The 27,835-nt window shown below is 34.9% G+C and overlaps 1 protein-coding gene across 1 annotated transcript in view; it reads right to left on the bottom strand.

Annotated features, from left to right (window-relative positions):
• psidin (phagocyte signaling impaired) overlaps positions 1 to 27,835 on the bottom strand; it is a 134,943-nt gene that overhangs the window by 79,556 nt on the left and 27,552 nt on the right. The window contains exons 6-11 of the mRNA XM_089232282.1: positions 25,638 to 25,718; positions 22,902 to 23,013; positions 14,212 to 14,295; positions 13,793 to 13,965; positions 11,514 to 11,632; positions 9,658 to 9,720 (exon numbers count right to left, since the gene is read on the bottom strand). Coding sequence (XP_089088408.1) covers positions 9,658 to 9,720; positions 11,514 to 11,632; positions 13,793 to 13,965; positions 14,212 to 14,295; positions 22,902 to 23,013; positions 25,638 to 25,718 — 632 coding nt within the window. The remainder of the gene's footprint in view (positions 1 to 9,657; positions 9,721 to 11,513; positions 11,633 to 13,792; positions 13,966 to 14,211; positions 14,296 to 22,901; positions 23,014 to 25,637; positions 25,719 to 27,835) is intronic.

Below are 27,835 nucleotides of genomic sequence, written 5' to 3'. Positions count from 1 at the left end.
TTAAAGAGATGAATTAAGTTATACTTCCATCGCCTGACTCGCTTAGTCTGATCGTGTGTTTGATGAGTTTTATGATAGCGCAGACCGTTGTTGATCCGGCTAAAAGAGGTGACACATTTTATGTGGAACCATACAACACAATGAAAGTGAGAAAAAAGCTACTGTTAAAATCATTAAGAATTTGGGAATTAAAAATATGAATGAAACCTTTATGCATCTTCACAAATTTTTGACTATCATGGAAGAATGCGATCCCAATGGAGAATGTATATCTCAAGTACATAGGACGATTGAGAAAGATACAGCATGTTTATAGAACACTTTATCAAGAAAAAAAAGGGTGGTATTCAACTAACTCTTGACAAGTTTAAGTTTAAAGTAAACAAAGTTCCTGAAACCAATCAAACAAGCCCCATTAACTTCATTATGTATATTATGCAATAAATATTTTAAAATGCATGTGCACAATCAGGGTGTCTACCAAATACCAAAATGAAAATTCTGGGACTTTTTGGGGGCTTTTCTGTGACCTTTTCTCATTTGCAGGCACCCCCCCCCCCCAGACAACATAATCATAGCATAATAAAAATCCCTAATTTTTTTTTTCTTTTTTGTAAAATTTAAAAAAATTCATAGCACACTATTTTAGCATTCTGTAAGATTGACTCGAGCCAAAGTAAAATGACAAATGACTTGGTTACAAAAACAATTTTTGACCAAAATAGGGTCTTAGCGACCCAGATAAATTTTTTTTTTGCTCTCCTCATAATATATATATATTACATTCTTTTTTCGGAGTCTTCCACAGTCCAGTCTGTCGACTCTCAACAATCCACACAGCAAATTATGAAGATATGAAGTTTTTAACAATAATGCTCTTTCGATACCACTTCCAAAAGCATAGTGCTAAATGTGTAAATTACAAAAGTTCTAATATAGATAAGTCCAGGCAAACCAGATGGTTTTGATTGAATTCTATTGGGTACCATCAGTCATAAAACCTAGAATAGGTCTATTTACTCAACTGCTTTATTATGCACAAACTGTTGGTTCACCTATACACAAAATGTGCATAATAATTTTGAATGATGGATGTTAGTCAAGCCACATGAGCGCCCCCCCCCCCTCCAGCAAAAGCATAAGTGACCATAAAGTAGTAAATACAAAATTATTTTTTCCAACCAGGCAGAAGTTTTTAATTACTACTGTACTTATAGAACCCTCAAACTAAGCAAATGAAAAATTACTAAACCACCAAATGGTCCACATACATCCCACCCCCAAATAAACTTAAAACAATACAATTTCAGCTTTGGCAGAATCATTAATTGCAATCTACTACATTTGTATTATTTGGCACTGTGCCCATGATTCCCTTTTCAATTAAAATCAATTATACAAATTTTGTTGATAAGGATTTCATTAAAAAAGTAGAAAAAGGACGAAAATGGGACATTTTACCAAAAAGTAAGATGAGTGGGAGCCCTGCATTCGACAAAATGAGCCATCCTGGACTATTTCCATCCTATTACTGGACTATTTCCGTGCACTATATCAGTGGCTCCCAAACTGTGAGTAGCGACCACCTAAGGGGTTTGGGTTAATAAAATAGAGGGTCTTAATGAAAGAGGGAACGCAAGTGAATTTACAAAAAAAAAAGGATTTTAAAATAATTTTGTACATTGGTGAATAGCTTAATGACAGTGTGTATCAAATTAAATACAGCTGGGTTCGCTTATAACATACCCCCCAGGAAATTCTAGAAGTGTATGTTATAACTGAGGTTTTGAAATCAGCATGTATAGCAGTTATATGTATGTATGCATAAACTGCATTATTGAGAATGTCCTGGATGAAGTAACCTTGTGCAGCACATACAGTCGAATCCCATTATAATGAACGCCAAGAGACCGGAGAAAAAATTTTCGTAAAACAAAATTTCTTTATAAAGGAATTCCAGGTCTTCGCATTGTCCCCATGTAAACTTATATGGGGGGGATTGGAAAAGTGTTCATTAAAATGAGATTTTTGCAATAACGGTATTTGTTAAAACAGGATTCAACTGGGAATTTAATATGGAATGAATATCATTTTTCATATCTTCTAAAGAATTTTGAAAATTACAGGATATGCAGGGTGAATCCAACCTATTCTGCCAAATAAAAGGGGATGATAGACTAGCTCAAGTGGATCATGAAACTATTTTCAAGTTTTGGTGGATAATCAATTATGGAAAAAAAGTCTGAAAAAACCAGAATTTGTGAAGTTTCTTAAAAATCTATATGCAAACTAAGCCACACATTTAGAAAGAGCAGAAAAAATGCTGTAAGGTAACAAAAATTTCATTAAAGTATCTGGTTTTAACCTTCTAAATGGTGAAGACTCATATATGAGTTCGAAGACAACTATCATCATTTCGGCCTGAACTCATATACAACTCCGAAGACAACTACCGTCATTTCGGCTCGAACTCATAAATGCGTTCACCAGGAACCAGTTCCTTCTCCCATCTCATTGTACAGTTAGTGACAGGTACACAGTGTCGTCAAACTGCCCCTTCCTGCAACACAATACAGGCCTCCCCAAACTTATCAATGTTTGAAAAGAAGAATAGCTTATTGAGAAAAAGAAGGATTACTTGGTTTGAAAAGGGCACAAATACCCACGTTGTAGTTGAAAAAAAAGAAAGAAAAGGAAAGTTTTTTTCCAGTAAATTAGAGATTGTTAATTTATTTGACAAAAATATTTATTATTCGTATCTGTTAATATATATTCAAACCTATGAAATTTAACCACTGTTCTGAGGTTTATTCCGAATCCAATAATTCATTCATCATCCACGCAGAAAACTACAGCTTGTGCTAAGAGAACTATATATATAGTTATTAGTTCTTCCTCCAGTTATTACTAATTATATTTGTGCTAATTCACTCGTTAGTAGCTTGGTTAGGGCAGCGGGTCTCAACTGTGCTCCGTATGCATTTTCCAGTGCTCTGTGACCGGTTGGGGAAAATGAAATGAATAAACAAAATATGATTAATCAATTAAAATGAAAGGCCCATGGGAATCCGTGAGTGAAAAAAAAATTTAAGAACCGCTGGGTTAGGGTATCTTCGTGTATATTTTTAAACGAATGTTCTACATACCATTTGTTTTATGTACTATGATTCTTGTGTAATTTAATGTTCTACTGAAATTGTCACCAAATTATTGAAGCATCTCATGGAAAAAAAATCTCCAGCATGGCTTCGTTAACCTCTTGGGCAGGCCCGTCATTTGGGGGGTCGGGGGGGGGGGCGTTGCACATCCCGGCTTTTGAAAATACACTAAAAATGGCATATGTACATATGCTTTGCCCCCCGTCGTTCTCGTTGGTACGTTGCGTCGTTTTAAAAGTCGTCCGTTGAACAACGTTCTAAAGGGTTTTCGATCTTTTTTTGCTTTGAATTATTATTATCTACTCTATAATATAAAATACCAAACTCGAAAAGGGCCTGTTTCTAAGCAACAGAAATTAGTGACGATTTTATGTAACGAAAATCTGTTACGTTTTTGAGTTACGGAAGTCGGTTACAATTTTGTTTCAAGTTTTCATTTAAGTCTTGCATATCGGGACCAACTCTTGCATATCCCCCATCGGGACTAAGTTATGTGTATGTTCCGAAAGGTTCCCACTTCCTACAGCAGGGGCCCCTAGGATGGGAGAGATAGCGGTCCCAAACCAGCTTTTTCACGGGCCCCTCTGTGGTTAGTTTATAGTGTGAAAAATCAAAAAGTGATAAGAATCGTTCCAGCCCCTGTCAGCCCTGCCCTTGTGGGGGTCATGCCGACATTGTATAATATACATAAATCACCAGTGCTCCCAATACACAGGGTCTTGGGGTGGCATTGAACATATACCTTCATGGAGAAGTTAAAAGGTTTAATTTCCAGAGGCCTTTGATGGACCTCATCATTTTCTTACTGCTTTAAAACTGAAAAATTTTCGATAGCGGAAGCCCAAGATATTTCCAGTCCAGGGCCCCCCCCCCATAAAAATCTGCGAATTCGGTCCAGAGTGATTGCGTGGGGCGCTGGATTTTATTCGTTGGTAAAATGAATACAATACCCGATAAGCTTCTGAGTCGGGGACCCCATTTCATTTTGGGGGCCCTGGATGAATCTTATTCTTTTTGGGTCCGGCGTATTTTGTTGGGGGCGATGGGTTTTATTCGTTGGTAAAATCAATACAAATGAAAATTTTTCGTAGCACTCACAGCTGTGGACGTCGGAAAAGGAAAAGCTTCGAGGTCGGGGGCCCCATGTGGAAATTGACAGGATTAATTTTGGGGGCCCTGGATGAGTCTCATTGTTGTCTTTTGTTTAACATTGTGGAACTTGCAACAGCTGAAGCTTGAGATAAATGTATTTTGTAAACGTATTTTGTTGGGAGCGATGGGTTTTATTCGTTGGTGAAATAAGTACAAATGAAAATATTTCATAGCACTCGCAGCGGGGGATGACCGACAAGCTTCCAGGTCGGGGGCCCCATGTGGAAATTGACAGGATTAATTTTGGGGCCATGAATGAATATCATTATTTTCCGTGGAATTTTGCAACAGCGGAAGCCCGAGATGAATCCAGTCTGGGTCCCTCACTAAAATTCAGCGAATTGGAGTCTGGGGACCCTCGTGGAGAAGTTTTGTGGGGTTACTTGATGAATCACATTTGTTTTTTGTTGCTTTATTATTATAAAATTCGCTTCTTCAGTAAGCTGGTGCATTCACGTGTCCCTCTCCATAGCACTCTGATGAAGTGGGACGACATAAACAAGATATGTTGTGAAGAGAAGGGGAGGGGGAATATTAGGGGTAAGCCCCCTAGTATTAAGATATTCTTATACAGGGTGCATGTCATTTTACTTGTGAACCAGTAAATCCAGACTAGTAAATACAGCAAAATAACAGGTGCTTGAGTTTAAAAAAATCTCATCTCTGTTGTACTTTCAATTGTCTATTGTGTGCCAATACAACAGCTGTTTTATCGGACTTCTTAAAACTGGCTATTCTTCTAGTACCCACAGTAGGTACAACAGATAAGTGTGCACAAAATGACCATGGTGCAACAAAAATAAATCCTAAATGAGAGAGAACTAGTGAACGCTTTTTCTCAGAAGAGGAACTTCTATTGTATCAAATAAATGCCGAGCCAAGTTGGCAAACCTCTTTTTTTTGTCAAAATGGTTGATGCAAAGATGAAATGTCCTGTTTTTTTTCTCCTTTGTGATGTTACTAATAGTTTTCTTTGTAAAGATTTGCGATCCCCAACAAAAGGTTGAGATATGTAAACTTCCTGGAAAATGTGCAGAAATCTCTCTTGTGATAAGATTATCTGCCTTAGGCGGCGATAAACTTGGAAGTCTGGGGGGCACGGTTAGTATTGCTGTGGGAGCAAGGTGATGATGATATCTATACACATATACATTAGACTAGTCGACTTGACCTTTGACGTTGGGGGGGGGGGGGGCCCCCGCAAAGTGCACCCCATGCCCCCCCCGTATCTCCGCCCATGTGATCTGCTATTTTTTAAATTTGAATTCAGTCATTTCCTTGGATTCCATGACATTTTTCACAAAAATAAAAAATACCAAACTATTACTCGATTCCCAAGTAAAATGACTTCCCCTCATTCAGTTTTTCGCTCGATATAATCAGATAACTCAATAATTTTTTTTAAAATAAAGTATTTCAACATTGACTATGGTTCGTTTTAAGGCCTATTTCTGGAAATTTTTAAATGCATATTTTTGCACTATAAATGTGTTTTCTTTTTTTAGCATATTTTCCATTTGTGACTTATTTCTGAATTCTGAAATGGATGATTTCTTCATTTTTTTTCCTGTGTGTATTTTCTCTCTTCAGGGAAGTTTCCGCACTTTAAATACATATATAAATAAATAAATAAATATATTTTAATTATACGTATATTTTTCAATACTCCTAAATATTCTGAGCATTTAGGGAAGGTATATTAACGCATTTTAAGGCACATATTTTTATATTTTATGCATATTTCGGCATTATAATACGAGTATTTTTATTTCCTTTTTTGATTTGTTTTGGAACATTCCAATTCATTTTTTTTTATCTCTTTCAAATGCATATATAATTTTTTTTTCAATTTTGCGTGCATTTTTCATTTTTGATGCCATAATTCATGATTATTCGACGATGGCTTCAATTTTTCGCATATACACATCCTTTCCAAAAAAATAGAACACCCAGAAATTTACGAGAGCACAGTTCATGAAATATTCAAGTTGGAAAGCGCAATTCAAGGTTGTAGCGCAAGTACAGTTGTAATTTGCATTTTTCTTTTCTATCATGATCATATCATATGAGCTTTCATATCTTGAGCATATCGGTGGCAAAAAATTTGCATAAAGTAGATTAAATGCGTCGTAAAATACCAAATTAATTTTTTCCTCTTTGTTTCAAAAAATTAGAACACTCCGAAAGCTGTTTGAGAAAATTAGAACATTTGGCTTAAAACCTATTACTGTAGTACATGAATGTTTTCATGCAAATTTACATCAACTTGATCGAATAAGTGGTTCACGTCTTTCCTCGTTATGTATGCAAACCTACAATCATTCAATGTTCGCAATATGGGTAGAAAAACAGGAAATTTCTGAAAAACGCAGAATTACGCATGTATTTGCTAGGACTGTGTGTGTGTGGGGGGGGGGGACGCGTGCTGATATCGTACGCATACATTGTACTGTGGCCATCTTTGGTCTTGGCCATGGATTTTATGCATCAAGACATTCAATTTATGAGTGTCAAGTACAGACTCGAATCGGGCCTCAGCTGTAAATCCCATCTTCGCTATTGGCTCCCCAATAGCGGTTAGCAATTGATCAGTTTTTATTAATTTATTTATTTTAGCTCGAGTCCACAATCTCTTGATAAGATTAGTATCAGGTACAATCATCAGATATCACGAAACCATCGAAATATCGATGAGGTTTGACAAACATTGGCGAATTCTTGATACTATCTGCGTTTTTCATCTTCAAACGAAGTCTTCAGTGGAAACAAAAAATAGAGACCAATGGTTTAGAAGACATCTCTGGATGGAGGTGTGAATGTTAGGCTCTCTACCTTTTGATTCCAGAAGTTGAAGACGTATGGTATGGAGAAAGAAATTGCATTTTCCATCATGATTTTGACTCTTTCTAAGCTATTACTTAATTGCTGCAGCAATTCACATAGGTGGAAAGATGAAAATGTAAATTACAACCATACCCTTAATTTGAGCTTTCCAAATATATATTTCGACATTTTCAAAAATGCAGATTCATCTTTATTTTTAGTGCGTGTTTTAGCGTCTAATCCGGGCTCTAGTTACAACTTTCTTTCATGTTTTGAATTCCAGCGACTTTATTTACTTCGAGTATTTGTGTATTTAAAAATTTTCTCAGTATGTTACTTGTTTTCATGTATTTTTTTTTTTTGTAAGATGATTTAATGCACCAAATTTATATATTTCAGAGAGAATTCTTTTATTATATTCCAATGCAAATGACTGTATATCTAATATGCGTATTCAATCTCACTAAACCTACAGTGTTTTTTGAAATTAATTCCACGATCATATCATGAAAAAAAGGAATGAATATTCAAAAAGAATGTGAGTAAAGCAATGAGAAGCAGTTTTATACCCGAAAGTTTTGATAAATTAATTATTTAATGTTCCTCGGTTGGGAAGTAGCTGTAGTTTTTCTCAAATAGATTTGCATCAATGCCTTGCCTCGAATAGTAGTAATTCCAACAACACTGATTTAATCAACGCACATTGTTTACGAAAAAGCTTTGCGATTTTCAAAAAAAATTCACATTTTAGGTGAACCTCAAAATCGCGAGAACATAATTCAACACTTGCAAATTTAAAAAGTACAATTAAAATATTAAGGGGCATATATATAGAATGCTTCTCAAGATTCAGAATATTTAGAGTGTTCAACTTGAAAATATTGGGACATTTTTAAATACTTAGTGGATGGATTAGTAATTTCTTAGTATGTTCTGACATTTCGTTACTAAGTTAATGATATCAATATTTCACAAGCGAAATAATGTGTTAAAGCTAATCTATATTGATAGAGTTACTTACTATAGAATGCTGAGCATCTATAAACACACTACAATAATTTCGTTCAAAATTTTGAGTATATCCCGCCTTTATGTGTTTTTTATTTAGTTCGGAAAATAGAAAAACTTTGGAGAATGAAAGGAAAAAGTACATTTCTGGGAAGAAAGGGTCAATCACCGGGCGTTACCAGCCTATCACTTCGGTTCAGCCCCCTCTCGACGGCTCATCATACATGCCAATTACCCATTGTCACATGTTGTGGGGAAAGCATTCTAGAATCACGTGACCCTGTGGTCATTTTGAAAAGATTTTGTGAAAATAAGTAGCTTTTTTTGAAGAGGTTTTGTGTTCGACCCTGAGCCATCGATAGGGTTAATGGTGAGATAAGAGTGCTCAAAGATTGCGAAAGTTCAAACTCAAATTGTCACCAAAATTTTTAATCGCTAATTCCACAAACACCCTTCCAGCTACAATCGGCCTAGAATAAAGAGCCTAGAATAAACCAAATTGGTCATCTATAGTTCATGAGAAATTTAGTCGTTTGTTTGTAATACATAACTGAAATCTGCGTTCGTCGAAAGGAATTTTAGTAGGTTTCAGCAACAATTTGATTTTTCACATCACCGTCTCTCTCAGCGCTTATAGCTCGTCATTAAATACAGATATCTTGTAGGTAGTGTCACCTTTTGGGCTTTTTTGTGCAAAATGAAATTGTCACTAAAATCTGTAACCATATTCTGAATTTTCATCAAAAAAAGACAAACGTTGATTTCAGTGATGCATTAATAACAAACTCCTGAACCAGAAAATCGATATGGTTTATTTTAAGCTCTTTTGGAAGCTGGTAGAATGGACGAGTTTTTGGTAAATTTGACCGATTGTAGCTAGAAGGGTGTCTGCAGAATTGGTAATTAAACATTTTGGCAACAATTTGATTTTGAACTTGTAGCTTGCCATTAAAACCAGATAATTCAATGAAATTGGTGTCACCTTATAGCATTTTTTTTATCTTTCCAAATGTGTGCCTAGTTCACAATGTTTGTGTTTTTGTTCATGTGGAATGATTCGAAGAAGTCCAAGTCAGACCGTGAGGGCATTTTTGAATGAGGGCAAATTTATGGTCAAAGGACCTGCAGTGTTGGGCTATGGATGAGCGGTTTAAGTCTTGGTTGCTTACGTATCTTCATGCTCATTTAAACGGTATTTTAGGACATGTTTAGTTTGGCCTATGATAATCCGCATTGGCATTAAATGCTGTAGATGTCCCAGTTGTTGAGTGTGTCAATGGGATCTTTTAGTTGAGAGAAGCGAAGTTTATTGACGGGGGTGAAAACCACATCCCCGTTTGTTTCTGCTACTGATGATAGCTACAACTTCATATAGTTCCGAAACGCGTATAGCCGTGTTCGTTTTGGAATTTTGGGTAAATCTAATGTTGACTATTCAATTGTATGTATAGGTTTCTTTTCAAACAAAAAAAACTGTAAATTAACATCATTGAGCTAGAACTAAATATTTACTTACATCTTTTGGGAGATCTTCACTTGTACCATCTGACATTTGTGCATTTTTTAGTTTTTCCAGCAACTGAAAAGAGACAATAAAAACTTTTAAAAAATTTTAATTTCACAATAAGCCAGAATAAAAATTTTATAAACAATAAATAATAATAGTTAATAAATATATTTTACATGACTCATGAAAATATGAAAGGCTTTTATATAAGTAAGAAGTATGTTTAGCAAAAAACTTCTTACTTTTAGAAGTTTTTATGTACATAGCATGAGTATTTTTTTTTTTTTGCAAAGTTATCTGAATGATCAACAAAATTTGTCATGTAGAAGAATGAGACAAACATTCATATCATAGTTGGAGCATAGATGCCAGATATAACTAATTATTAGGGCTGAGAATCGATCAAAATTTTTTACTGGAAAATCAAAAAAATGTAATGGATTAATCAAATTTTAATTGAATATTTTCAAATGCTATCCATTTATAGCAAATGTAGTGTTGGTAACTATGTAATATTAATTTATGCTATAAAACATATTCTATTCATTTCACGCATCTATCCACTGAATGGATGCAAATAAATATAGAAAAAGATTAACAAATAAAAGCCATCTGCTTGAAGAGATTCAATATCGTCCCCCTATGCCAGAAACACGAATGTGCTAATCTTCAGAACTTGGAAAATGACTTTTGAATGTTTACTCTACCCATGTTACGCTATGGAAGTTGTTCTCCAAAAAGTTTTGTCAAATGTGTTTCAATAAGGGATACACATTTGCGCGTTTCTCGCAAAATTTAGCAAAATAAGTGATCAAACCAGCTGATGTAAACCCAAAAGTAAATTTGCACATTAATGTCTGACATAAGGAAGAAAATATGCTGAACATGCTTATCATATCTCGGAATTTCTTAATTTTAATCTTGTTTTTTTTTTTAAATCAGTAATTTTAGAAATTATCACTAGTTTTCGTTGAATCGACTTGTATTTCATGTCGAAAAATTCAATCGAAATACTGATTCAAATATTTTTAAATACGACCACTATCTGAAATGTTATGTACAGGAACACGATTTGATACCTAATCAGTTTAATCAAATAAATGAAGTAAAATTATAAACTGATAATATAAATTTAAATAAAATTTTGATTGGATCAGTCGAGTCGATTAACTCAACTAAAATTTTGAACTGTGATTGACAAATTATCCATTAACTGATCCAATTAATCAGACCAGCCCTACTAGTTATAATGGTTTACTTAATCAAAAATATTTGGATCTTTTGAAAAAATTGTCTTAACCTTTTAAGTGACAATTACAAATCACTAAACCACCTCTTCAAAAAATGTCATCTTCTTTAATGAAGTAGGCTTTCTTCATATTTTCAACAGGTGTAATTTAAGGGTTCCCCTAGACCCCTTAGAGAAATCATTTTCCCTCCCTTTTGAGAAATCATTTTTGCAAAATATCTGGGCTTGTCAATGCTAAAATAAGATTTTTATGGAGGTGAGATATCTTGTCATTGCTGCTAAAAGGATTAAAACATAATATTTTAAAACATTTCATTGATTCCTTGTGATTGCAGTAGTCAAACTTGATTGATACAAACAGGATTTAATCAAATTTTTGAATAGAATTATAATTCTCAAGTTTTCTACTTACTAATATTTCATGTTTTTTATCAGTATGATCAATATGTAATTCACGCTCTTAAACACTTCCATAGTTGACAAGTGACATAAAAAGTTTCATTTTGAGTGCCAAATGCAGATTTGATTAAAATGTGGATCATTTATATGCAAGAACAATTAATGCAAATTCAAAAAAGTTACAGCTAATAAAACATCCAACAAAACTGCAACAAACCAGGTCTTTCTGATCATCTGGCATTGACAGTGTATCAAGAACATGTGATAGATCTAAGAAACAACTGGGCTTGGAGCCAAACTTCTTATAATAAGACAGAATGACATCTACAAGTGAGCCTAAAACAGGAGGGGAAAAAACATTCATTAAAAATTATGAATACAAAACTAATTCATAAATTCACACACATAAATTCAAGAATACTGAGTGAGTGTTAAAAATATTTTACTAATTACTAGCTACAATACCTGACACCACCCAGGTTTTCTTCAATTACTGAGAGGATTGAAAAAAGTTGCAACCATTATAAAGGGCTAAAATATCATACATAAACTGGGAGCACTGGAAGTGACAAACCATAGTAAAGGCATATGCATGTCTGAAACACATTGCTAAGGAGCCACGATAACCAAAGTAAACATTCTAAAAGTCGTTATTGAGGCCCAGAAAACCATTGTTGAACTTTTAAAGTAGCCGATTTTTTCAATCTGGGTCCTGTTTCATATATATGCAAAATTTGGCAAGGATCGATCTGAAATTGTAGACTTGTATAGCGAACACATAAACATATAAAATCTATTTTATATGTACATATTATAAAGTTTTTCAAAGATTGTAATTGAATCTGATTTTTCTAAAGGACAAACACACATGAGTATAAAACAGAAAATGGTAATACTCAACAAAACTATCAAAGACAGAATTGTCAGATTTTCAACTCAGGAACACCAGCGACTGATCATATTTCTCAGAAATGACATACAGCTGATTAGCACTCAGAAATAGTTTGATTTACCTGTCATTATCATAATTAAAACGAAATCATACATACCAGAAAAAAAAGCCAATTAGGGGAAAAAGCAGGACTTGCTATTGATCTAGGAATGACCAATGTCATTGTCAACTCAATGGGCATATTACCTGTTGTGGCCTTGTATTTGCCTCTTGTTTATCTTTGTGTCATATAATAACATAATTAAAATTATCTGTTGATGTAATATTCTGTTTCACTACAGGATTTTGGAAACAAAAGTAATGTCAAATAGACTCCTTAACCACGTGCACATTCCTCAGCTAACTGCCAAATAGACTTATTTACTCACTAACCGAAACGGCGACCCAGTCCACATTCTGAAGAATTTCTGATAGGTCACCGCCAGGTTAATGTCAAATAGACTGCTTGAATTATCTAGACCAAAAATTCAATCCAAAGACAAAATATCTGTATGCTAAAGTGGCTCATTCTTTGGAAATTATTTATTTTCCGTAATTTTAAGAAAAAATTTTAAAACGTTCAAACTGGTACCAAGTGTATTTATATTAAACCAGCAGCAGGATTGCAGCATGGGCAAATGAATGGAGCATGACGTTTAGCGTTGATAAGTGCATTCGAACAACCCACGGTTCTCTTACGAGTTGAATGGTGTCACTATCCTGGATGCAACTAGGGTCACTGATTTGGGAATTCTCATTGACGAGCGGCTTAGGTTTTCTGAACATTGTTCAGCGGTGGTCAAAAAAGCAAATAGAATTCTTGGTCTCATTTTCAAAAAAGTCTCGCGTTCTCCTAAAGTCATTCTTCTGCTTTTTCGAGGCTTAGTTCGTCCAGGACTGGAGTATGCTCTAAGGTTTTGGAGACCATACCTACAGAGGGACATAGACTTGGTTAAAGGGGTGCAGAGAAGAGCTACGCGTGTCCTTATTGGCACTCAGGGCTTGAGTTATGAAGAGACTTCATTTTTTGAATATGGTTACATTGGATGAACGCAGGTGTCGAGGAGATATGATTGAAGTGTTCAAAATTTTCAATGGGATGGACCATGAACTTTTAGTACACCGCCAATCGACTACTTTTACAAGGGGACACCAGTATCGATTGGTGAGAGACAATGCAAGGTTATGGTGTCGCAGGGAATTTTTCTCTAATAGGGTTGTTAATAAATGGAATAGCTTACCCCCGGAGGTAGTAAATTGTAACACAATTGACACGTTTAAAAAGAAATACGATAAACATGTTGGGGTAAATCGAGAAGCTATCCATTCTTAGAATAAGACAACCATAAGTATTCTTTATGGGCATTGTATAATATTTTATCATGTGTATATATTGTTTATAATTTGTGTTAATTGCATTTTTAATTGGGTTGCTATATTTTTTGAAATATATGACATCCATATTTTTATGGGCATCTTTTTCTCAGCCACCTCGTTGGGCATTTTGCCTGTTGTGGCGTTGTATTTGTATTTGTATAAACAGAAATGGCTCTAAAAACACTCACCTATTTTTGATGCCAAGGGATCATTTTTTTCATTGAGACGTTTTAGCAGCTCAATTTGAGCCAAGTATGGACCCCGAAGAAGTCTGTGGTCTTGTGCATGATCCTGCTCTTCAATCAGAGCTGATATAAGATCAATAGCTTGCTCAAATGAGTAATCCACATCTTGAACTTCACTATAAAATTATGAAAACGTAATAAATTTTAATTGCAAAGATTGGTTTAGAAAAATCACTCAATAAATTACTTTGTATTAGTCTGGATTCATGATGTATGATGATTAATTTTATACATATGTATGATAAATTTGATGAAAAAACAAAAGAAAAGGAATAAACAAAACATACAAAAATATGAATTTTTCAAAAATACATATTAAAATATACATTTTTTCAGATTTTAATGTGCTAAATTCAACTTACTTAGACTCAGAAGGTGTCCATCCTGATTCAACTATGTTAGTTAAAGATTTGAAATACTCTAGATAATATGACCATTGATCAGGACTGGAAAGAAATGGTATTTAAAAATATGAAAATGGACATGAATTATGTGTGTTTGGAAATATCAATGTATATTTATCAAAGATTATTACAAAATCTTGTGATTTATTACGCAAAATAAATCTGACAATATTCAAAAGTAGTAGTAAGTAAGAGAATGAAAAAATGCAATTAAACATCAACAAAAAGCAAAACAGTTATCACAAATGATATGTGGATACCTATCTACCATGAAATCAAATGCACCCTTGACACATAATTCTGTGGTGCTTGGTCAGAACATGATATCTCCAACAAATGGCTTTTTAATCTAGTAGTAAGTCTTACTAATTATAACTAATTAAAAGTGAGATAAATGCACAAATATGTGCACATGGCTAAAAATCATGCTGACGTATGATATTTTGATTTGCATTTGTATGTATGCTTCATTTCTGATTTTTAAATGACAATGAAAATACTTATATCTCAAAAATGTGATTTTGGAGTTATGTTCTGACCAAACTCCACAGAATTATTCTACCTATGTCATTAAAGAAAGGAACATATGGCATACATAGCAGATACCATACGCAGTGATACCTCAGCTAACAAAGATAATTTGTTCCAGAATTATTATCGTTAGTCAAAACACGATAGAAACCTATGGAAAAGTGCTTAACTGTTTAAAGGCCAATGTTCCATAAATGGAACATAGTTTTTATTTACAAAAATATCAGATAAAAAATGATTCAAACATTTCCTGTTTTTTATCGTATATAAGGAAGAGTTCAATGCATTTTTTGAAATAAATTTGGAAACTTCAGGTTAACAAATTTTTTTGACAGAATTTTGAAATTTGAATTTTTTGTGAATTTTTTTCCCATTTTGATTTAAATTCACCAAAATTTCAATTTTGAAGTAAATTTAAAATTATTGTGTGTTTCTACCATTTGATATATTAATCGAAATAAATCAATTATTTTTTTTTGCACTGTTACAAGTGAACAAGCTACATGTGTGCAAATATGCATGTTCGATTTATGGAACATTGGCCTTTCAAGAGAGCAGGATTCTAGAGATATCTAATGTGCAGTGTGCTGATTCGATCTTCCCGTTCAAACCACAGGGTATTGTCATCATTCAACATGTGTATAGGGGCAAATTCTGGGTAATATGATACAGAGGAATGTGCTTTTTGGAGTGAGTTGTTTATATTTAGATAGGGTGAGTACTTTTTTATTCTTGCATTCTTAAAAACACATGTTTTTGTGAACAGCAGACTAATCAAACCAAAGTCAGCAATCCTAGATAGTATTGTTATGTGCAGCTGTATGTAACCATGTCCAAAAGATATCTCACAGTCGAAGAAGCTGTAGGGTATTTAGAAACTTTTCGATGCATCCTATATACTGATTATTATTACTGATATTAGATACATCCTACATACACCCTATATCACAAGTAGAATATTTATAACTCACAGATATATGTGAATTACTTGCTAATGAAAATGAGAACATCACGAATGAAGATGTTATTGTTGAAAATGATCTAGTGGCAATAGTTCCAATTGACATATAAGAAATGCTGGAATGCTAGATTTATTTTGCAACAACGAGGATGAGGTAGAAACTCCCAAAATGTGTTCTTCAAAATATGTAGGGCAGAAAAAGTGCAACACTCATGTGAATGTTTCAAGAAAAGGCAAAACAGTTTTGAGCAATTCAAAAAAAAAAAACACACACACACATTGCATGGGATAAAAAAAATTCTTCCTAGAATCTGATCAAAACCTCAGCTCTGGATTCCATTGGAAAAGATTTGTCATATGACCATTATAGCACACTGGAATATTCATTCAGAGTTGTGAGAAGTGGATCTTATTTCACATTTTGAATTCCAAAGAGAAGTGACAATGAACCTTCTACAAACAAAGTAAAGGTTAATTATTCATCCAGGTCCACATTGTCAACTGAAAAAAGATGCCTGGTCATTTGATGGCCATTGTGTCTGCGACGCAAGGACAGGGTGCAGTTTGCCGAAAAACACTAAATGCTACCAATGCGACACAGGTTCATCAAAGATGTTTTCCTTTCTTTATCTAAGACATTAGAAAAAAAATTGAATTTTATCCACAAATTTTTATGTTAAAAAATCGGTATGTGTTACGAATTTTAATTTTTAGTAGAAAATAGAAAATTTTGTTGATAACTGTACTCCAGAAATAAAAAATCGTGAGAATATAGGCAATACCAGTTTCGCTTCCACCTCTTCCCAAGTGCCAATGTTCTATTTATGGAACATCATAAAACACAAAGAAAAAATGTTTTTCTTCAAATTTCAAAGTTGATCTATGAATAGCAGGGTTTAAGCTACGGTCGCATTTTTGGCAAAATGCGAAAGAAAATCGTAGAATGCGCAAAAAGTAGCAGCCACTTTCACAAAAATGCGTACAGGAGGTACGCAACGAGACGTCCAACCATCAAACATTACATTAGCATTGCAGCATTTTGCTAAAGCTTTTCCCCCCATTTTCGCTTTTTTGCGAAAGGAATTTTTTATCCAGCTTAAACCCTGATGTATAGGCACGCAAAAAGAATTCCAAATTTCAAAACAATAAGTGATTTTGTTCATTTTAGGCCGTTAAACGGTTAATTTGTACTAGGAATAGCCCAAATTTTCGAAGCATTTTTCAGGAAGCACTAAGAACCACTATAAAAACACTTTTACACTTGCAATATCACTCAGGCTGTGTCACCCATCTCTCTATTACAATTCACTGATGACGTGAAGTTATTCTCCCAGTAGAAAACACTAGGGGCCTAAGAATTGCATGCCAAAAACTTTTCCAGTGGAGTTGTCAGTATAAACTCCCTATTTCATCATCAAAAAGTGGATCAATACATAATAGGTAGACACACCGATCCTGAATATTATCAACTAGGTAATGAATCGTTACAGGATTAGATACATGTGTGGATTTAGGTATTGCAATAAGCCGCATGCTGGATTTCACTGATCATTATCATGGCACAGTCTGCAAAGCTAATACAATTTCATATATGTTATGTACAGCATACCATAAGTGTGATGTGCATACGTTGTCATATGCTTTCTGTGTGTACACTCACCCGACTCTGGAGTTCTGTTTGCAAGTATGGAGCCCTTACAAAATCAAGGACATAAAGCTCCCCGAAAAGCCACAGAGCTCGTTTACTAAACGAATAGCAGGCACATGAGCAGTTTGTCTTATTGCCAGAGACTTCAATTTCTGGGTTTGCACTCACTGGAATGGCGTAAAATCGCTGCAGATCTGAAGATTTGCTACAAACTAGTCCACCAAATTGTTTATCTACCATCGAGAGATCCTTTCTTCTAGATCACATACAGGAAAGTTAATCTACAGAGGCATCGCTTCCAAATAAGAATACCAACGGCCAGAAAGGATTGCTTTTTCCATGGATATAGATACTGTGTGGCGAGAATATGGAACAGTCTTACATCAGAACTTGTATGCACCTTCTACGCAAGATTTGCTTCCGCTATTGAGGGTTTTGACCTGACTCCGTATGCAAAGTGCTACCCTTTCTGACTATTTTTTTTTTCCCCAGTATAAGTGCATTTCATGCTTTTTGGGGTTATTATTGTAAATAAAAAAACTAGGAAATGACTGAAAGCTGAGATCAACAACACAATTGGACAAACGAAAATGTAAAAAAAAAAGATGAAAACTCTTAACTTTTTTTTTTATTTTAGGCCGGGATTACACTGTAAAAGTTTGATAATAGATCTTTTAAAATTGAAAAAACAACCAATAAGATTATTGGTTGCATTTTCCAAAGTTTTACAAAAGAACTTTAAAACTTTTATAATGTAATCCCAGCCTTATCTACATATGCATGCTACACAGTTGGGTTTATGAGCTATAGTGGGGGGAAAAGTATGCTAAGTATAGTGTGCTATGTGATATAGTCAGCTCATTTATCTCTCACACACAAGCGGATGGAAAAGATAAGTTCTTAGAATTTGGACTATTCAGTTTTATATTAAGTCTTACTGTATGCGCTGAAAACATTCAAGTCAAAGGTGGTTTTTTTTCTTGTAATGCATTTTCCTCTTAGTCTAATCATTCATTTCACATAAAATTGCTCCAAATCTTTCTGATAGAGAAAGGGAGGATATTGATGTGTTAATAAATTATACAAATACAAATACAAATACAACGCCACAACAGGCAAAATGCCCAACGAGGTGGCTGATAAAAAGATGCCCATAAAAATATGGATGTCATATGTTTCAAAAATACAGCAACCCAATTAAAAATGCAATTAACACAAATTATAAACAATATATACACATGATAAAATATTATACAATACCCATAAAGAATACTTATGGTTGTCTTATTCTAAGAATGGATAGCTTCTCGATTTACCCCAACATGTTTATCGTATTTCTTTTTAAACGTGTCAATTGTGTTACAATTTACTACCTCCGGGGGTAAGCTATTCCATTTATTAACAACCCTATTAGAGAAAAATTCCCTGCGACACCATAACCTTGCATTGTCCCTCACCAATCGATACTGGTGTCCCCTTGTAAAAGCAGTTGATTGGCGGTGTACTAAAAGTTCATGGTCCATCCTATCCATCCCATTGAAAATTTTGAACACTTTGATCATATCTCCTCGACACCTGCGTTCATCCAATGTAAACATATTCAAAAAATGAAGTCTCTCTTCATAACTCAAGCCCTGTGTGCCAATAAGGACACGCGTAGCTCTTCTCTGCCCCCCTTCAATTAAGTCTATGTCCCTCTGTAGGTATGGTCTCCAAAACCTTACCACATACTCCAGTCCAGGACGAACTAAGCCTCGAAAAAGCGGAAGAATGACTTTAGGAGAACACGAAGAGACCTTTTTGAAAATGAGACCAAGCATTCTATTCGCTTTTTTGACAACCACTGAACAATGTTCAGAAAACTTAAGTCGCTCGTCAATGAGAATTCCCAAATCGGTGACTCTAGTTGCATCCAGGATAGTGACACTATTCAACTCGTACGAGAACCGTGGGTTGTTCGAACCAAAATGAGCGACCATGCACTTATCTACGCTAAACGTCATGCTCCATTCATTTGCCCATGCTGCAATCTTGTTTAAGTTGGTCTGGAGCAAATCCCTATCGCTTTCATTCCCGATTACCCCCATTAGCTTCACATCATCTGCGAATTTGCTAGTAATTCCATCGATACCCTGATCGAGTTTGTCGATAAAAAGTGAAAAAAGTATGGGGCCAAGGACACTTCCCTGAGGAACTCCACTTGTGACGTCTGTCCAACCAGAGAATTCCCCGTTCACCATAACTCGTTGCGACCTATCTCTTAACCACGATTCTATCCAATTCAGCAAGTTGCCCCCTATTCCAATCTCCTGTAAACGCTTCAAGAGTTTGCCATGTTGGACCCGATCGAATGCCTTCTGGAAATCAAGGTAAACAACGTCGACATTTTTGCTCTTACCCAAAGCCTTAGTCACATAATCATAGAAGCAAAGGAGGTTAGTTACACATGACTTCCCCTTCCTGAACCCATGCTGATTATCCGACAATACATTATTCTCGTCTATCCACTTCACAAACTGCCTTTTGATGATAATTTCCAAAATTTTCGAGAGGGAGCTCGTCAAACTCACTGGACGATAATTAGACACCACTTCTCTACTACCCTTCTTAAATATCGGAACAACGTTAGCCAGTTTCCAATCTCTCGGGACGATACCCTCAGCAACACTACTCCTGTATATCTGTGCGACTGGCCCCAACAATTCATTAGCACCTTCCCTGAGAACCCTGGGATAGATATCATCTGGTCCTGGTGCTTTGCTTGCACATACATTTCTTAGAAGATTTAGGACCTCCACGTCTTCTACTTGAATATCGTTGAGGGTTTTTATTACCCCATGCAACACCCGTATATCGAATATCATTATCTCCATTAAAAACCGACGCGAAAAAGTCATTGAAAGCACTACACATGCCTACATTGCTCTCTACCTTAGAACCTCCTATCGAGAGGGGGCCAACTGTCCCCTTACATCCATTATTGACGTATCGAAAAAATGATTTTGGGTCAGAGCCAATGTTATCTGCCAACCTAGATTCAACTTCCTTTTTACTATCCCTTATCGCTTTCTTCAACAGTCTTCTTTTATCAGTAAACAATGATAGGTCACCACGTCCACTTTTATACTCTCTGAATGCTCTTTTCTTTTGAAGATAAAGATTCCGCACGCTATCCGTGAACCATAGAGGGTGTGATGTACAAACACGCTTTTTTCGAACAAAGGATATGACGTCGTGCAAAACAGAGGACAGCTTCGTACTAAATTCTTCCCATTGACTTACCACCCCTACTGATTCCAACCGGTCTTTGAAAACTTCCGCTAACCTTCTTCTCAAAACATCAAAGTTAGTTCTCCGAAAACAAGGAACCAGTCTTTTGTTATCAACCTTACCCGAGGAAAAGTTACAGTGAAATCTGACGATACGATGATCACTGGAAGAAAACTCTTCCTTCACCGAAACATGTTCAACTAGATCCTCAGAACTAGTAAGAACTAAATCCAAAATAGCAGTACCCCTAGTGGCTTCTGATACATGCTGATACAAAAAATTTTCGAGCACCAACTTAAGAAAGTCTCTTTCATACTGATTTCCAGATGAAAGGTTCTCCCAATCAATACCCGGGTAATTGAAATCCCCTAGTATGAGAACCCTCTTTCGCTTACACATGTAGGAAATTTCATCATGCATTTTGGCAATGTAGTTTTGATCCCTATTCGGTGGATTGTAACAAACCCCAACAATAAGCTTATGACGTCTTTTGCTCTCAAGTTCAACCCATATGGTTTCAATATCACTTCTCTGCACGTTACACTCTCTAGCCTTCAAACAGGATTTCACGTATATCAACACTCCACCCCCTTTCCTATCAGATCTATTTCTCAAAAAAGTATCGTATCCTGAGATGTGTAAGAAAGATTCATCCCCATCCTTTGCCCAAGATTCTGTAATGGCTATAAGATCCAAGCCCTCCACAACTATCATAGTTTCTAAAAAATCTTTCTTATTACCCAAGCTCCGGGCATTTATTAACACACATTTTAATTTGCCCGGTGGTTTGTTGTCAATCGAGAAGCCATCCAAGTCAGAGGTGGGTAATTTCAAGTCAGTACTGTTGTGATTATCATTAACTAACCCGCATTCCCGACTACGTGGTCTGGGAGTAAAAAACCTGACCTAAGACTATCATAAACCTCCCAGACCCCTCTCTTATTTAGATGGATCCCATCCGAACGAAGCCACCTATCGGTAAATGCGGGAAGCTCCAAGAACGTGACCCCAAGTGAGGAGCAAATGTCCTTCAGGCCTATATTGAATTGGTGGATCCTACTCCTATATCCCCTACTACCCCTTGGCAGCACTGGAATCACTGCCACATCTGAACCCCCCCTCCCTAGCGGATAATAGTAAATCCCGGTATTCTGACAGAGACTCACTAATATTCGCTCCTACCTGATTTGTTCCCACCCACAGAATCACCCGCAAGGGCAGCTTTCGGCGATGAAAAACGTCTCGAACGTTGCCAATCTTCCCCCCAGGAAGACAACAGCGCTCGAAACCCCGAAAATCCCTACACACTTGGTTCCCAAGTTCCCTAACCATAGAATCGCCGATGATTAAACCCCTATCATTATCCCCCTCTACCTCATCCACGACCACCCATTCGCCCTCTAAAATGTTGTTGTTCGTGGAGATTGCTTCTTCATCAACAGGTGGCTTGACGACCAGAGGCTCCGTTATAACCGGGCCCTCTAGCACCCTAACTTTTTCCCGTAAAGCTTCGACCTCGAGTTCCAGCCTTTTCCTATACAAGCACCCTTTACAATTGAAACTATCAGCTACTATACCCCTAGACCAGGGAAACCTCCTGTCGCAAGCTCTACACAACACTAGTCGAGGTCGAGGCATACTAACACTATTGCTAAAGCTAGATAATAATAATAATACTTAAAAATAGGAAAATGAGAAATGTTAACTGGAAATTAAAATAATGTAAAATACATTACTATGCAAAATATACGTAAGAGATTATACGAAAAAATTACGTAAAGTAGAATGCTCAGCACTAAATCACGAAGAATAAAATAAATATGTATATAAAGAATACAACACCACCCTCTAAAAAAAAGTATTAAGCTACGAAGTACAATTTATACTTATTAGAATTAGCTAACTATCTCAAAACACTAACACTACAACAATAGGCCCAAATGGAAGGAAAACAAAATTATTGAGAGTACCCGGGAAAAAGTATACACTGTTTGCTAACACTAACGTCCAAAAACCTACGAACTTATATCAAAGAAGCGAGCGAACCTGGCGAAAAAACAATGAAATTAGTCTGGCTTGAGTTAGTTACTCATTAGATTTATTTTGTTCGGCACAAAAATTTAGATCACAATGTTGCTGTTTTATATTGCACACATGCATATAAAAAAAACTTTGATAGCTGAATCTGTATTCGTGTTAGCCAAAGTATTACTGTATCATGATCTAAAAAATACGTACTTGGCTAGGATCAGCTTTTTATAGGCTGCATTTGTCTCAGGCCACTTTCCCATCTTGCTCAAAAGCTCAGCACGCTTCTTGGGTAGTATATCTAGGTAACCAGACATCTTTTCTAAGTTTTAGGGAAAAAAAGTTATATTTTCTGTGGCAGGCAATAAAAATCAAACAAAATAATGCAAAAATGAATCATGCTGGACTGTTTTCTTATAGCACTGATTCCCAAACTGTAAGTCAGAAAGATTTGATTTTCATACATTAAGGTATGTTTTATATCAGCATTAAACTTAATTTTATGCAGTAACTGTGTGTGAAACCAACAGGAAAAATGCAGTTCAATGTTTGCTTTTTTGAAGATTTTTCTTTACATCAGAATAAAGCAAAACCTGAATTTCCAATAAAGTTCAGTGAACCATGTATTTTTAAGATGTTAGTTTTACACAGGAATGGAGCAATCATAAAAATGAAATGGGGGAGGGGCATGCGAGTAAATTTCCAAAATAAAAACATTTGATGAGTGATTAATTTAAATTTTTTGCAATGTAAATTAACCGAGTTATTTAACATATATATAATATATAACATATTAGAATTCTACACATACAAAAATCACCAAAATAAATTTGTATATTAATTTAGAATCATCCCTTTAACCGGCACAGCATAAATCACTTAACTTCCCATAAAATGCACATCTTTAACCCTTAGAGCAGCAATCCTAAGATATCTCAACAAACTTGATCTGCTTTATTTGTCATCCGGAAATATCCTGGTTTCTTCACACTTTTAGTTTGACATTGATAGTTATAATGCGGATCAGGAAAATGTTAAAAACCCCTTAAAAATTAATGAAATAAATAGGCTTTCTTATGATTTTCAACATGTGCAAAGTAAAAGAGATAACAAAATGTGCTCCATTGAGAAATTGGACACAAAATATCTGAGCTTGTCAATAATAAAATAGAAAGATTTTTCTCAGCCGAATATGTCCATTGAAAGGTTATATATATACATAAGGGTAGATCTAATGAAAATGGAACAGTTGTTATAATTCGGTTCATTTTTGTATTATTTGTTTTGTAAAAAAAAGGTGGCCACGCCATGTTATCAGGAACACAAAGGCTTCCTTCAAAAATTGAAAAAATTATTTAATTTTCCAATCAAAGAAATTCTCTCCATCCTTTGAATAATTGTTTTTTCGCAAATGTTAGTCTTGCATGCTACCAATACCTACATTTGATATGGTTGACCTTAACAAATATGAAAAACTTTCTATTTTATGTGGTTTCATTTTTCATCATGGGAAACCTCCAACCAGCAGTACTGACATTAAGAAAAAAAAAGAAGCTAATTATGGAATTAAGTTGAAGACTCTCTAATAATTAGAGAAACCATGACGAGTAATGTAAGAGATCAATGCACAGTACCTTGCACCAACTAGCAATGATAATGACATTAAGAAAACATTGAAAGAAGGGAGATTAGAGTTGCTGGACGTCCCATATAAACTGGATTCAAGAGTGTCCACATGTTGGGCCTGCTTTGTATTGTCTAATCATGAATTATTTTAGAACACAACGCCGTAGAAAATTTTATTGGGTGTCCAAGCGTTCAGAATCTGATAAAATAAAATAAAAATTTTCCGCCAGATATAGCCATTCAAAGGTTAAATGAAAATGAAACAGTTGCTATAATTTGGTTTATTTTATTTATTTATGTTTTTACTTTTTGTAAAAAAAAGAGTTGCCAACCCACCATTTCCAGTGTCTATCCTTGACTAATGCACAAAAGATTAACTTTCATCAATGCACACACACACACGATATGCACAAGAATATAGTTTTATCTCGGAAAGCAAAGAAATTTTTTCATTTAGAAAAATATACATTTTTACAAAAACATTTTAGGACAGTCATATCGTCATATATTAAAGCTGGGGAAAAAAATGTGCCCCGGAAAGCAGGACATATAGCCTGCATCTTAAAATACATAGAATAGCAGGAATATTGAAAATGAACAAAAAAGAAGACTAAAAAGTTTTAGAAAAAGGTTGCCCCACCTCCTGCACTAGGTGAATATTACAGATGTTGAAACATTGGGACAAGCAAAAAAAGAAAAATATGTTTTTGTTCATCCAGCAAAATAGCTTCCCTACCCATAATGACAGGGCTACACATTGACAGATAACATTGTTCTTTTCTCTTGCTACTCACTCATCTCTACTTCTAAGCAAAAAAAAATTGAAGAAAAGAAACAGGGTGGGGGAAGGGAAGAAAAAACATTAAATGCCACAGTTTCAGAAGTCTACATTTTTATGGTAAAAAAAGTCTCCCCCAACTATCAAAAAATCTTTGACTTGTGCTCAAATTTCGTGACTTCTGTGACTTTTTCTCCTTTACGTGACTTTTCTATGATGGTAGACACCCAGCGTACTATGTTGATCATAAAACTTGATGCTCTTTGACAGCCAGTTCAAGGGAATTTCCTCCAGTCTATGGAAAATTTCACTCTATATCATGTAGCTGCTACATAATTTTAGATTTAGCAAATAGAATATTGTCTCTATTTTGGTTTTTATTTGTCTCAGCTGTCAGCAGGTTTGCAAATTATTTCTCCCATTTCCACTGGTTAGTGTGCCATAGTTCAATGCTTTTACCAGTCTGGAGGTGTTAAAAAGAAAAAAAAAGTTGAACAATACTCTTCAACAAAAGAAGCAGTTATAAACATAAATAAAGTTACCTTTCAGTGGCCCCTCAAGTACTTTCAATGCCTCTTCATATTTTTCTTGCATTTCTAGAATCATCAAGTACAGCTGGATTTCTGCACATAAAGCAAATATCGGATTGGCTCATTTACCAAAAGAAGAAAAAACTGACAAGAAATATGCATTAAAATTTCTAAATTTGCATTAACCATGTTCAAATGAATAGATTATCTCAAACTGTAAACAATCCAAGTAACAAACTATTTGGGAAAAACAGGTTTGCTGAAAACACTTCTACTTCAGGAGAAAATAATCAGCACATGAATACATATAAGCTTGAAACATACAAAGAAACTCAAATGGAATATATCTACATTATTTTAATGAGAAATTTTGCTCTGACACGAGTTTTCTAAAATAAGAGAAATTTTCAGGAAGAAATGGATAAAAGTTTTAACTAGTGGTGGTATCATAATGTATATCATTGGTTCTCAAAATTTTGTCACCAATGGCTCCCTTGTCTTACTGAACATTCATTCACAGCTTCCCAGAGTAGTCTAACAAAGAACCAGGGTTGGTAAAAAAACTTTTTTTTTTTTTTTGGTTTAAACAGGTTTTTGTTTTAAATAGTATTAACATTAAAAACAATAAAATTTCTGAAAAATCATTCAAACTTCTAATAATTAATTAAAATAACATGTTTATTAATGTAATTAACACTTCCCATATTAATTAATCAATAAATATTTCTTACATTTTAACAAAAACCAACTTTTGCAATTTAATTATTTTTTTGCTTAACTCAAAGGATTACTTCATGTATTACATGTTGTTATTAATCACATAATATAAAGATGTTTTCTTCAGTTACTTTCAATATGCTTAATTAGGAAGCTATTTTGCAAAAACTATAATAAAAATTAGGTGAATATAATGTATTTAATGAAGTATAAATAATGCAGATTAATTAGCGATGATTTACGATATACAAGGTGATTATAACCAAGGTTCTGATTTTAAAAAAAACTATAAAAAAAAAACAATTGTCAGAATGACTTGAAAATTGACATGAATATTCCTGAAAAAATTCAATTTTATTTGGTAAAGGGGAAAAAATACAAAAATACTTAAAAATGTAAAATTAATGACATCATCCAACACGTGGGAAATTTGCTCGAAGAATGGAAACGATAGCCAATCATGGCAAAAGGATAGCTTAATTACAGCATTGGACAATTTCATAATTCTTGGAAACATCACAAAAAAATGAAGTAATTGAACAAATAACTACAACTTACTCAAGAAATGTTAAATATGTTGTCCACCGTGTTCTGGCTAGCTATGAGGTGAAAGCACAAAAATTCTTGTTCAACAACAGATCAGAGTATGACATGGTCATGATGTGGATGCGCTTGCAATTCACCTTTATTAAACCAAACGTGCCCCCACATTAATATTCCTGAGGAACTTATAAGGGATGTGATGGAGATTGCAATTCGCCAAAGTTTGCAATCTGACCACTGTTCATAACATTTTGAGGTACCTCCACAGCCAGAAGTTGCAAGGGTTAAGTTGCATCCTGTTATTGCCAAAATGAGTCTTCAGCAGCTGTTTTGCTGGTATTGCAATGTGCATCTTGATAGAAGTTGTTCTATCCACACACTCATGCAGTGGAAGTGCCGGAATGATGTGGTTGCACAAAATATATTGTACTGCTGACCAAGTACAGCATCATCCACTTGCACATTTTGCACAAGAAACTTCCATTGCTTCAGGAGTATTAATGCAAATTTTCAAGCCAATCTGACCAGTACTTATTATATAGTTTTAGAATCAAAACCTTAATTATAATCACCCTGTATATAGTTGATTATTTTTCATAAATCTGTTACTACTATACAGTACAACCTTGATTAACTGGGCTTAATGGTGAAGGTATAAAAAAACTATTGAATATTAAGACTGGGAGATATACAGTAGATGTGCTACTTCTTATAGGAAAGAAAATGAAAATGTCTGTGAGGTAATGTAACTACTAGTGTGTACACTGGTCTTTGTCCTTTAGAGACAGCTGGTGTCTTTATTGGATTATAGTACCACTTGCCCCTAGCATGATGGTGTCACTACTAATGCTGCTTCTTTGTGAAGGGGAAAAAAATCCCTGAGAGATAATACACCACTACATTTAGATGTGTGATGCAATCCTTATTCATGAATTTGCTAAAGATAGAGC

Source organism: Pholcus phalangioides, unplaced genomic scaffold, assembly GCF_987345545.1.
Source record: "Pholcus phalangioides strain wild (caught in Gottingen) unplaced genomic scaffold, Ppha-v1.0 ptg000005l_1, whole genome shotgun sequence".
NCBI classification, from domain to species: Eukaryota; Metazoa; Arthropoda; class Arachnida; order Araneae; family Pholcidae; genus Pholcus; species Pholcus phalangioides.
The sequence above is the reverse complement of the archived record's forward strand: the minus strand, read 5'-3'. Positions and strand labels throughout refer to the sequence as shown.